Source organism: Hypoxylon fragiforme (assembly GCF_022984875.1).
Source record: "Hypoxylon fragiforme strain CBS 206.31 chromosome Unknown GGS25scaffold_4, whole genome shotgun sequence".
Taxonomy (NCBI): Eukaryota; Fungi; Ascomycota; class Sordariomycetes; order Xylariales; family Hypoxylaceae; genus Hypoxylon; species Hypoxylon fragiforme.
The window spans coordinates 3,181,401-3,194,687 of NW_026054759.1; the positions used below are offsets into that span (position 1 = coordinate 3,181,401).

General features: G+C 48.2%; 3 protein-coding genes across 3 annotated transcripts; 1 reads left to right on the forward strand and 2 right to left on the reverse strand.

Moving 5' to 3' along the window:
• Positions 1–1,011: 1,011 nt before the first annotated feature.
• On the forward strand, positions 1,012–2,615 carry GGS25DRAFT_487928 (ubiquinone/menaquinone; the record flags this gene model as incomplete). The annotated part of the gene is made up of 2 exons (XM_049260758.1): positions 1,012–1,544; positions 1,624–2,615. 2 exons carry the CDS (start codon positions 1,015–1,017, stop codon positions 2,288–2,290), a joined length of 1,197 nt encoding a protein of 398 aa, XP_049118164.1. The 3' UTR covers positions 2,291–2,615.
• A 740-nt stretch (positions 2,616–3,355) lies between these two features.
• GGS25DRAFT_251514 (uncharacterized protein) lies at positions 3,356–6,459 on the reverse strand. The gene is made up of 4 exons (XM_049257191.1): positions 6,350–6,459; positions 5,608–5,767; positions 5,438–5,549; positions 3,356–5,379 (listed from the first exon to the last, which is right to left on the reverse strand). Exons 1-4 carry the CDS (start codon positions 6,353–6,355, stop codon positions 3,603–3,605), a joined length of 2,055 nt encoding a protein of 684 aa, XP_049118165.1. The 5' UTR covers positions 6,356–6,459; the 3' UTR covers positions 3,356–3,602.
• A 2,091-nt stretch (positions 6,460–8,550) lies between these two features.
• On the reverse strand, positions 8,551–11,584 carry GGS25DRAFT_251575 (uncharacterized protein). The gene is made up of 3 exons (XM_049257192.1): positions 10,068–11,584; positions 9,019–10,007; positions 8,551–8,966 (listed from the first exon to the last, which is right to left on the reverse strand). The coding sequence occupies exons 1-3, from the start codon at positions 11,416–11,418 to the stop codon at positions 8,721–8,723; spliced, it is 2,586 nt and encodes an 861-aa protein (XP_049118166.1). The 5' UTR covers positions 11,419–11,584; the 3' UTR covers positions 8,551–8,720.
• Positions 11,585–13,287: the final 1,703 nt, after the last annotated feature.

The window sequence follows — 13,287 nt, forward strand, 5'->3', positions numbered from 1 at the left end:
CTTCCCATTTCCTAGATGGAAGAGACCTACCCACCGTCCTAACATCAACCCAATCCTTACATTCTCATCATATGCACTACCAGACGGCCTTTTCCAAATAATTACGACACTCTTCTGAATATATCACACTGCCTCTTCTGGACGCAATATTGTGCCTTCCAATTCAATTACCAAGGCACATAAATACTCAATCATTGCGTCTACCAAAAGCAATCAATTTGCTACCTACAAGAGGGCAGATAACCCGGCGACACATACATATACACACACCACACGCAAGGAAAGACCAAAAACCCTCGAGTCTCGAGACAATGCCGCCCACTGGAACGTCATCAATCGGCGAAAACGTTGTCATTGCACTCGTAGTACTTTTCCTCTCGGCAGGCATCGGCTGTCTAGTCTGGAGCAGCCTGAAGCAGACAACCAAATTTGCCAACTTGATGTTCGCTGCCCGGCGAGCCCAGCGAGAAGAAGCGGAGGCAAGACAGGAACAGGAGCGACAGGAGCGACAGGGGTCCACGTCGACATCGACATCGACATCGGCATCGGATGCCGGTGCTACTGTCTGACAAGGTGAGCCAATGAATTTTCCTCGAATGATATCCAGCACTTTTGATGTTTTTGTTTAGTTGTTCCGCGTGATGAACATCCTACTACGCACTATGTAGTGTATGCACTTAAGGATACAGTCCCTTTTTTGAGTGAGACATTCAAAGTGAATGTGACTTGTATGTCTATAGACTTATATGTCTATGGATGGATAAATGTTGTTTCTTTCACATGTATGGTTGAGTATGGTTGAGTTGAGTTGAGATCAGTTGAGATCAGTTGAGTTCAGTCGAGTTCAAATGTTAGCGACCAATCGCGTCTGAGATCATCCAATTCCTTGGCATTGGCCCTAACATCCTGGATCCTGGTCCTAACCTACATGTAGGTAGGACCTGGTAGGTACATATGTACATACATACACACCTACCAGGTACTAGGTACCCCCACATGGCAGGAGCCGAAGTGATGGACCGATCGCCGACCGATGGAGCACAATTTTTTGATCCGTACTTAACCTTCAATTCTCCGTTCTTTACTTCGGTGCTCCGGCTTTGCTTTGCTAATCAACTGTTTGTTTCTTATTTCTTATTTTTTCTTATTTCACTTACTCAATTCCAGTTAATTACTCCTACCGTCACAATGGTTGCTCGCCAATCGGTCCTGCGCGCAGCCGTACGAATATCGAGACCGACATATTGCCCTCTTTCTAAACATACAAGACCTTACTACAACGCCGAAAGACAACGATATACCCAACGACGCCAAATATCCTCGACTTCAACCAATTCCTCACCAACAACAACACCCCGTGAAAATGGTACTACCACTGCCGCCAGCAGTAACATTGATAGAAGCGGCACGACCCACTTCGGCTTTCAAGACGGTCTGTCCGAGTCCGACAAGACAGAACGTGTGGCCGACGTCTTTGATAGTGTCGCCAATACCTACGATAAAATGAATGATCTTATGTCCTTTGGCTGGCACCGCGTCTGGAAGTAAGCTTTTCTTGCCTACCCATTCCCGCCCTTACGCCCATTATATCCGCACTCACAAGCTAACTAACTGCCTTTACAGGGACCACTTCGTATCCTCGCTCAACCCCGGCCTATCCACCTCCACCCCCCCCAAACCCCAACGCATCCTCGACGTCGCCGGCGGAACAGGCGACATCGCATTCCGCATGCTCCACCACGCCCACGTCCTCAACGGCAACCCCTCCGTGCACGTAACCATCTCCGACATCAACGCCTCTATGCTCTCCGTTGGCAAGAAGCGCTCCCTCGCCCTCCCCGCCTCCCAGCAAGCCGCCCTCTCCTTCCTCGAAGCCGACGCCACCTCCTTCTCCCCCACCGCCGTCCCCTCCAGCTCCCTCGACCTCTACACCGTCGCCTTCGGCATCCGCAACTTCAGCAACATCCCCGCCGCCCTCAACGAGGCGTACCGCGTCCTCAAGCCCGGCGGCATCTTCGCCTGCCTCGAGTTCAGCAAGGTCACGAACCCGGTCCTCGACGCCTTTTACAAGCGCTGGAGCTTTTCTGCGATTCCTTTGATCGGCAACTTCGTCGCCGCTGACCGCGACTCGTACCAGTACCTCGTCGAGAGCATCGAGCGCTTCCCCTCGCAGGAAGAGTTCTGCGCCATGATCCAGCGCGCCGGCTTCGTCACCGCGGGCCAGGGATGGGAGGACATGACGGGTGGTATTACCGCGATACATAAGGGCATGAAGCCTCTGGGAACGTAAAAACGTGACGAATGGTGTTCTGTGCAAATGGACGGGGGCAAAAGAACGAAAGGTTAAGGTGCTATGGAAGGCAGGCAGGTGGGTAGGGAGGTTACCAAGGGGAAAAAAAAAAGGCAAAATACGCTTTGTACACTACAACTACTCCCTGTATTATACCTCCCAGAAGAAAGAAAAAAAAGGAAGAAAGCCTACATGTAGCCTCCAGCTAGCTGCCTACCTGTGTACAAACGGGCAGCCAAGGCCATACCCACCATGCATAGAAAGAAAAGCAACTCCCCCAAAAGGAAGTCTACATAAACAAACCCAACTCTTCCCATTGATCAAATTAGAGTCTTCTCTTGCGTAATAGTAAACAGTAAAGACTAATTTTTAATAGGCAGCAGGTAAGGAAAGTAAAATTTCGTTCTATGCCCTCGCTTTGAGAAACGGTCTCTTTTCGGTTGTGATAAAAGTGTATGTAACCTACCTAGATGCATGTTCTATTTTTGTCCGTTTGCTTGCCATCTACTATATATACTTACCTCGATCTAGTAGGTAGGTAGATATTGTATCTATCTATCTCTAGATCGTGACATTGCATTGTCTGCCTGCCTGCTCTAAGCTATTCCATCCGCAGTCTATAGCTTCACATGCATGGGATGTATTAGAGCATCTAGTTGTGGCACATCTCGTAGAATAGATAGGTACGCAGCCTATACTTTTTCATTTATAATTGTAATCTTGTTTACTATTCATTGAACCAGTTTGCAATGGTTGCCCGTAGACGATCTATTCCGCCTATGAAGTACAACCCCTTTAAAGTTGGCCTCAAGGCCTAACGCCTAGATATTACAAGTCACGGCACAGAAAATGTAGAGAGTCCTCAATTAAAGATCAATTCATTCCGGGAGTATTAGCAGAAACCCCTATCTCGATGACCTAGTCCGGTCCAGACTCAGAATTGGTGCAAGAAACCGATCCGTCCTCGCGGGCGATTAGCGCGAAAAAAAATGCCTCGTAGGTTTACCGAGAGAAGAACGTCGTCAGTTTGCATCCCGCAAACCTTTCACATAACCCCTCTCCTTTCCCGTCCCCTTCCGCCTCCAATCCCTCCTTCGTTCTTTTCAGTATGACGAAGGCACTAGTTATTTTTCCCCCTTAGCAAAACTTCCTTCGCAGGCCGGCAGATTCTCTTTAACTCCACCTGTTTCAACGACAGATAGTTGCTTCGCGGAAAGTTGCCAGAATACAAGGTAAAGTTCGCGTAATGTCACGCGAGGCCATTAATAATAGAATGTAGGTAATATGCAAGTACTGATAGTCGACAAGTCGTTTACGAGTCGCCGGTAGGAGCTGGTGAAGCAGTACCACCTTCACCTTTGCTCATGCCCCCACGACCACCCCTGCCGCCTCGGCCGCCTCTCTCACTACGACCTCCTCGAGGTCCACCGCGGCCTCCGCGCGTGCGACCAGTCTCAGGACCGCTCTCACCGCCGCTAAGGGTTCCACGGTCACCGGCACTACGGTATCCACTTGCGTTGTCTCTTCCACGTCCACTACCCCAGGTTCCGGCGCCTCGACCACTGAACGCTTGCTTGGATTCGCGGGGCTGGAATATCTTGACTAGGGGTCTTGATCGGTCCTCGGACTGGCGGATCTTGAAATCGTCCGAGAGACTGGAATAAGCACCATCACGCTCGTCTAAAGTCTGGAAATGAACAACCTTGTTGTTGCTATTATTTCCCCACTTCTCGATCTTGGCGATCTTCACTTTGTGCTCCTCAGGGAAAATCTCTCGGGTCTGGTCGTCACTCTGGACATTCATAACGAATAGTCCGATGATGCTATCTGCAGAGGGTCTGGGCGCAGGTGACGGCGCAGATTCCGGACCATGGGCTGATCCATTGGTGCCTATGGGTTTCTCGTTCTCCTTGCCAGCTACCGCGCTAGGGGCTGGAGACGATGATGTCGGCTTGGGAGTAGCGGGCTTGGGGGCCTGTAGGGGAGTCGCCACTCCAGGCTTCGTGGGCTGCGAAGGATTTCTTTGCGGACCAGAAGCGGCCGCGGGGGCCGCTGGAGCCACGGGGGCCGCATGGGGCAAGCCAGGTGCTGGGGACGGTGTGCTCTGAGGAACCGTCTGTTGCTTGGCACCGCGGTGCGAAAAGTTGAAACCTTGAGCTCGCATTTCCGTTCCAATGCGACCGTCTTGTATCTCTAGGACCAACCAACCAAAGGCCGCGTCTGCGAGGTTGAAGTTCCACATGTTCTTGAACGCACTCTCATCAACCTGACCCTGAGCACCAGGACCGCCAACTGGACCACCAAAAGGGTTCCCACCAGCTGCAGTCCGAGGCATTTTTTCAACAAGTTCCAGGGCGTTACGAAGGAGATTTTGTTGGGCCTCATTCTGCTGGATTGCAGGCTCAACCTCGCCCTTGACGGTTTCCCAAACGTCGTTAAACGATGCCTTCGAGGCGGCGAGTTTGCCACGATAGTGATCCAGGGTAGGGTTTACGCTGAACTCATTGTAAGAGCTACCATATCGAAAGTGAAGACCTGCTGAGATAGAAAAGTCTGCCTTGAGGCTGACTGAAAGCTGGTTTAAGATCCCCTCTCGAGCGGGAGACGCGTGCGTGATGAAAATGCGAGTTTCGGTCGGGTCGTAAACGCGGTTAGCTGTGTCGACCAGCTCGCCCATCTGAAGTAGAGTAGTCCACATAGTGCCCTGTCCACCTGCGATAGTAGTTCTACCCTCGCCGTTATCAAACAACTTGTGCATGACTACCGCTCCACCAAGGCCAAGGAGTCGCAATTTGACGCCACCAATTTCCAACAACATAGATCGAGCCTCGTCAATGATGTGCAGGTTGTGGACTTTATATTCGGCGGATCGAAACTTCTCCAGCACGCGCACGTCCTCGCAGGCACCCCAAACGGTATAAACCGGTACATCGAGCTTGACTTGACCACTGATGAGCAAAGGAAGCTCAGACAGAGGTAGTTCTTGCGGGGAGAATCGCGCTTTGACGGAGCCCGGCCCTCCTTGACCGATGGCCTTCTTGACATCTTCATTGATCAATGGCGAATACTGAGCGACATGTTTCAACGTTCTGTTTCAATCGCGCTTTAGTAAAGTTATAACCTGTTAGGGAGGATTCACCAACTTACTTCTCTGCGATACGCTCTAAAGATGTGTCGTCGTAAAAGCCAAAATCTCCGGTATGAATAATGTGATCAGCTCGTGCTGACTTGGCGAGCTCGTTCAGGGATCGTAGGTTGCCTATTTCATGATTTTTAGCTGTACGTTATTTTCTACCGTGGCTTCGGAACCACCTTACCTCGTACGTCGGCTATACAGAGGACTCGGATAGGACCCGACTGGATGACTCGGCCTTGGTTAGGCAGGAGGGGTACGGCGCCTGGAGCAGGCTGGCCGAGGTTCGGGTGGCTTGCCGGAGCGCCATTAGGCATGTAGCCTTGGTTGTTGTACGACCGCTGCTGGAAACGGCTAAGAGTTAGCGGTTGATCCCCTCCGTAATCAATTAAGAAGTCCCCGAAGCGTTCAAGAAGCATGGGAACAGCCAAGGGCGGACGCGGCAGGCGAACGCGCAGAAAGCTATCATCGTCTAGAATAGGTGGAGGAAGGCGACTAATAGCAAGCTGGCGCTCATGATAAGACTGCTGCTCACGACGTTGCTGCTCACGAAACCACTCTTCCAAAGGCGACATCATGCGCGCGCCATCAAGCTGAGACTGTAACTCCAGCTGATGCTGAGCGGCAAGTGATGGAAGGGAATGGGGATATAGTTGAGGATGACGATGCATCGTTGTCAGAGGACTGGTAGGTGTCATAGCTCTCTGCCGGGGATTCGTCTGAGGGTGATTGAGGTGATGAAACATCTTGAGAATATTGGAGGGAAGAGGGATTGTGGTGTTGGTAGTGGAGGGTTATTTGAAGCAAAGTAAACATAAAGAAGGAAATGTGTGGGTGATATTAATGTAAATAGCTGTGAACCATAATTCACAAGGTGCAAAAGGAAGGTAACGCGCATAATGGTAAGGAAAAGGGTATTTACATACAGCCATGGGCAACAAGAGTCTTTGATGATGAGAAGTTTAATGGGGAAGAAGTCGAAATCGAGAATATGAATCGAGAGGTCGAGGAGTTATCGAAGAAGGATATGTCCTAATAAACAGTTCGTAATAGTTCGTAAATGGATTCGTTTCGTCAAAAGAGATGAAGGTAAGGTTAGGAGTCGCGAAGTATGGATCGTGGTAATAAGGAATAAAAATTGTTAAAATTGTCGACGATGAGGCGCGTGTACGAAGAAGGGTTTGAGGTTTGGGGGTTTGGGGTTGGAGTTTGGAGTTTGGAGTTTTTGGTGGCCAAGTGGCTCTAGTGGATAGGAAAAGTAAATAAGGTCCAGAACAAATGAACTGAACTGAACGGGTATCTTAAAAAAGAATGTTGTATCAAAGAGTTGACTGAGACACGACTGAGGAAATATGAGAAGCTCGCGTGATCTACCGTCTGCTATTTTAAAGATGTAGGATAGATAGAGCTTCGTAAGGCGGAGGATGGGATGATGGGAGTTGAAGGGTAAGGTTTGGTAGGCTAGGGTAGTAGCCTTTTTTTTTTTCTCTTCTTCTTTTTTTTGTTTTCTTCGATTTTCAGCAGGCGACACCAGTGAATCAAGGTTTGGGGCGCCCAAAAAAAAAGTTTCAAAAAGTTAGACTGGGGGGGGATTAAGGGAATTCGCGACAATCAGAAGCTACACCCCGCTTTGATTGGCTGTTATCACCATTAGCACCTTCAGCCTTGGCCCACTTCTTTTTCCAACCAGGTACCGAGATACCCATAACCACGGGTATCCTTCGAAGGTCAACAGGTATGAGGTACTTGTACATCAAGCTAATTGAGTACCTAGTACCTAATATTCGACGTATTAGCCTCCAGAGTGCAACATATAATGCTACATAATATGATAAGGCACTGAGTGCTGTATATAATTTCAATTTTGATACCTAAACACTACTAGGTACTTACATCAATATGGTACAGCTGTCTAGGTTAGGCAGGTGCCGTTTAATGTTAACATCTATAAACCATAAATTGATAATTAACTTGAATATATCCATGGATGTATGTGTAGTTACAACATTGACTTTCAGGTAATTACTACTAGTACTAGGTATTGATCATCTATAAAGCCTCTACCTACCTAGGCCATCTAAGGAAATGCCAACATTGAATGTTCAACGTTTGTGAACAGCATGCAGCATGGGGGCCCGTCTGCTGACTCATTATGACAGTGCACGGACCCACTCGGGTAACCCTTCCCCGGCCGCCTTTCCTACATAGTAAGTTATTAGTAACTAATCCTCCATTCTATAGTGGGCTCACACCAACCACATTCTTCAACTGTTCAACATGCTTCAATATCTCTATTATGTATGTCAACCTCCCGAATCCAACTCAAACTGTTTGTCAAGTAGGTACTATGTACGTAGCTAATCTTAAATAGTTTGGGCTCCAGTTATTCGTTCGACTGCGTAACCGTAATGACCCTAGTTGATCTTACACATCTTACACATCATAGCCAACGAGGCCTGGAATAGAAAATGCCTAGCTTTAGGCACATATTTATACTACGTATGTTTTCCAAGACAGGATAATACCTACCTACCTCCTTACTAACTGACCAACTTGGTAAAATAACTAATGTAGAAAATTCCCATCTTTTGATCATACATGTAATTCCACATCACAGACCCATAGCTTCAAGTCATCGTCATAACTCACACCAAAGCAGGGAAGATGGTATGATTTTACTCGTAGGCCGATTTGATTTCTGATTATATTCCAAAGGGGGACCTACTTGTCATTTCAGTACCTATCCCACGCGTAAAGTCCCCGCTAGTATGCTTCCTTATCGACATCGTAAAAGATGCTGCTGCCTTCAATATATTTCCTCTGTTCCGCCCCCTTCTCTCTCAAGCAGGCCTAGCAAATTCTCCCGCCCACCTTCTCTCTCAACTGATTTTTGCTTTCCTCTCCCCTTTACAGAAGGTACGAAGGATAAGCAGGTATACGAAGCCAGCAGACTCTAGACAGAGGGAGCCAAGTAAAGAAAAAGCTTTAGCTATCCCTCTCTTTTGCAAATGCCGATTCAAATATCCACCCCAGACACCATGCTACCCACTCAGCACAAGGAATAATAGAAAGGCTTCGGCTATGTGAGATGGGGAAGGGGGGGAAAAGGAGTCATAAAATGTTCTTGTTCTTTCTCTCCTTTCGTCATTCTGTCTTGATAATCCACCCTAGACGAATACTGTAGCAACTGATCCCCGGCGCCGCCACTACCACCACCAGAAACTCCAAGAATATGCAGTGAATACGATCGCTATACGAGTGTAGTTTTCAACTTCGTTTCATTGGTTGGTACCTATTTTACCACATCTCTCCCTCTCCCTCTTGGTTTTGGTGGTGCCCATTGGCGTTGGCGTTGCTGTATTGCATATAAGTAGAATAGTAATCTTTGTCTGCCTCTTGGCTGCCGTACTCATCTGCGCCCTGATAGTCACTGTCCTGGTTTGTTCGATCCTTGCCATGATCATAGTCATAGATCTCGGCCGCTTCTGGGTAATCACCTGCTTCATGTTGCATGCTGGGATCTTCATATTGTTGGGTTGTTGACTGGGCTTATATTAGACTTGTGGGTGATATTCTATTTTGATCATGAACTTACTCGATGATATTCAAAGTTGTAGCGGTCAATGCTATCCTGCGCTTGCTGCTGTTCCAAGTATTGCTGCTGCTCCTCTTGTTCGCGCCGCCGTCTCTCCTCTTCCTGTAATCTCTTCTGTTGGGGGGATTGAGGAACTTGTAATTGAGGGTGCATTGCTTGAACCTTTGCGAGATACGAATACATGAAGTTGCTGAGTAGAACTTGGCTGTAGAGAGCACGTCGAGGATTGGCGAGTTTGATATGTGCCATTCGGTAGATGGCCCGCTCTTCCAGAATAGGAAACCTGGTCCAGGGATAGTCGACATCAGGGCGTAACGGGCGATATGGAACTGGTTCTGGCGATAATGATCTTTGTGCTTGGTGTTTCTTACTGACCGACTCCCTCTCACTTCTCCTCTTACTGCTTCCAAAGAATGAGGCGAATAATCCGTCTTTCTCCTTCTTCTGTTCCCCAGACTTACGGCTGCTCTCCTTCCTCCTTTCCTCTTCTAATTTGTTGTCCACAACATCACGGTCGAGCAATAGACTCTCTCGTCCTTTATGGAGTGCTGTGTCAATCGAGGTCTGAAGCACATCGAGTCGAACGTTATCGTGCGCCTTGTCTACGAATGCCTTGGTCTTGGACTTCTTACTCTCTTCATCCTTCTTTTTCTTCTCTTTATCGTCACTCTTATTAAACCATTTCCAGGATGTAGCCTTTGACTTTTCATTTTCGTTTTCACTTTTATCCTTCTTGCCCTTCTTCTCTGGTTTCCTCTCCTCGGGTGTAAATGTAGGGATGAAAGTTAGCGATTCGGTGCTAGTGGCACTGCCGCCTGGAAATGGTGAGGGATTCTGTGACATGTCATTAAGTGTTCGGTTCGAAGCGCTCGGGGTCCTATTTGGTTGTTGAGATCGGCCTGTAGCTTGTGGCGGCGAGTTCTGGAGCGGTTGTCCATAATTTGGTCGTTTACTGGAGCGGGCGGGTGGTTCGGCGGGTACTGGAGAAGCTTGAGACACAGGTTGAACAGCATTTCTTTGTGAGGATGATCTTTCTGGAAAGGGCCTACTCATTTCTGTAGCCTGTACTGTAGAAGGTTCTTCCTCGGCTATTGGCGTCTCAATTATCTGTGAAGTCGTAGAGGATGCCATGATGCTATCAGCAGATGGTAAGCGGGTTGGTCCTTGCGGTCTAGGTGGGTCAGCCTGGCTTCGATCTTGGTTGTTAGTCTGTTGAGAGTCTTCGAGTAATTCTATCGACTGGTCTTTGGAGAAAGTTTGTTGTCGTCGTATGGGTCTTGTTGGTCGTGAGAAGTTCTCGGAAATCGGCTCTGATTGCACGCGTGTTAAGCCATGTCCTGGAGGTGCTTCGACAGTTCCTTCGTTATGATGCAGTTCCCCGGTCCCCTCCTCATTCTTTTTTGCTCCTATGCGCTTTGAAAAAGGCAATCGTTCGTCCGACCTGAGAGAGCCGCTCTGCCGATTTTTTAGACTGCCACCCTTTCGGTACGTGGTACGTGTTGATCGACGCAAGCCCATGCCCGGCGCGACAGGAAGAATAGGCATATCTTCGGAGCCCTCACCCCCTGAGTCATGACCGGTAAGTTTCTGTACGACTTTGGACGGATCGTTAACAAGATCATCGAGACTTAGTTCCGGAGGCCCTTGTCCCGATCCCCTCTCAGACTTCCTTCTCTCTAACCTCTCAGCACCGTCGACATATCCTTCTGCGCCATGGCCTCCTACATTGTCAATTTGTCTCGAGAGCATAGATTTCTTTCTCCGTAACCCGCTCGAATCGCTCCTCTCCAATCCATCTACTGAGAGAGTGGATTCGGATGATCTCCGCTTCATCGATTGAACTCTTTTTTCTACAAAGTTTTTGAACTCGGTAGGGGCAAGCTCTGGGTGAACACCAGCAGGAACCCACAGTAATCTTGATGGGTCAGCGTCGTCGTCTCCTTTTGGTGCTATAGACGGCATGGCCATGAGGGACATTCCTTGAAAGGGGAGTAGATCAGGGTCGCTATTATTAGAGACATCCATGGACATACGGCGTAGGGCTTGTAGATTGCTCAGCTCTTGAGCGATATCGTTCGGATTGTCGATATTGGTGATAGGGTATTGTTGAGCATCTTCGCGCATATCACGGAGCGTAGGCGACATGGGAGAGATGGGTGATTTGGGCCCCGACTCGTAGGAGCTACCCCTGGATGGACCTCTTTGGCTTGGCGTCTGGACTGGGAGCGTCTGAGCTTTTTGGACCGAGTTTCCGTTTATTTGAGCAGGTGAGCCCTGTAAACTTGACTTGTCTGAAGTTGTTCGAAGAAGTGGAGGCCGACGGCTGTCTAGCGAGGGAGGTTCCGGTTCACGAAGCTGAGGTATTTGCTCGCCTCCGCCGGGTGATGCGACAAAACTCATAGGGCGGGAATCATTATTCTGGTCGTCGTCATCGTCGCCGTACAATATGCCAATCGTTTCAGTTATGTGGTGGGTGGGATCGGAAATCGAGAGCTGATTAGCATGGCCACGCCGACTCGCAAAACTTCCGCCGGCATCGCGAGACCGATGAGAGGTCTAGGCATTTAGTCAGGTTAGTCGCAAATGGGCCTCAAACAACAAAGGGAGGAAGCAAAAGGAGGGGAAAATTGAGTGGGCTTGATGACGGGGACAAGAAAAACTTGTATCCTTGAGACAGTAAGCCAGTAGACTGATATTCCAAAGGCTGGTTCCAAGACATGCGACTAAGTGTACATTATACTAGAGTATATAACGTACCATCATCGAGGGTATTCGTGGCGACCTCGCGAGAGGTTCAAAGCCTCCAGGATGAATCCCCCCCTTATACTACTACTGTTAGGTTGGAGGAAGCAGAGTCTTGTTCGAGTCGCGGTGTTATCATGGAGGTTGTAAATGTGAGATCGAATTTCCAATATCGCGGTTGAAGTAGGATATCCAATGAGTAGCCCCCTGGGATACATGCAATGGGATGAATTATTATACAGTTAGACGGTTGGACGGTTGGACGGTTGGACGGTTAGACGGTTAGACGGTATGGTGGAGGCGGGGCGCGTCAGGTCAGTCACAAGGCTTCAATGCTGGTTGTTGTTTGCGATAATAGCCTAGATCTGTAGGTAGGTATGTAGGTAGGTAGGTACTACATATGTATGTATGTATGTTGGTATGGGTAGGTATGGTACCGAGTAAGCTTTGGATATGTTCAGCGGCGGGTCGACTTAAAAAAATATGGGTGTCGGACCAGACGGTTTTAAAGCAAATAAAGGGGTGTATCGGCCGAAGTTGCAAGTATAGAGTTGTTGGGCTCCGAGAGTAGAAATGTTTATATTATCACCTGGGGCAGGTAAAATGTTGTAGGTTCAATGTTCAAGTTCAGTGTTGGTCTCGTCACTCTGTTTAATTCATGAATTAAACAAGTTCTGGTCTCTGCTTGCTTGTCTTAAAAGAGTTCAAATGTTCTACATAAGTAGGTTAGTACAATACATTGAATGTTTACTGACTTAGTACAAATGTTGGTAGAAAAAAAGAGAAAAACATGACAATCCTGTTAGTACCCTACTATCTAGGGTAGGTAGTGTAAGGTACATAGTAGTAAGTAATTGGGGTATTAACATTGAATTCATCCATTCGATTAGATGGAGAAAGTCGATTGATTGGTATTGTCCTCCCTCTACCACTTAACAATCAGAAGCTTAGAGCGCTGCATTAGCGCATCTAGAGCCTGGCATCTGGCCCTCTTTTTCTCTTTTTGCCCCCCGGCTTATGTATGTATGTACCTCTCTCTAGAGTCTACATAGTAGTGCCTAGGGTACCTAGGATTGTAAAGAAAGCAGGTTCAACCCCCTGGTAATGTCACGTGCGAGCCTCCGGAATGAGTAATGAGGGATACTTACCTACCCTTGGTAGTTAGGATAGGTAAGCAATGAGCAATGAGCGAACGGTAATGAAGCAAGTTGAAGGAGCAAGGACCGGGAAACTGGCCACTCGGGGGCCATTTCCTCTCCAGGGCACTTGAGGACAGGGCTTTTTAGCGGCCGCGTTCCACTATGACCAGTACCCAGGGGGGTACTACTACCCTAGATAGGTAGCCCTAGAGGTTTTAATCAAATGGTTAGCAATGCGTACCCAGCCCGTTTGATTTCCACCTTACCACCTGGGCAGTCTCTTCAAATTTAACTAAATTTAGGTACATACATAGTTACTATGTAATAGTTATCAAGCGAAGTTGCATACGACGTAGTACGTACATGTAACTAGTATATCTTTCTATAT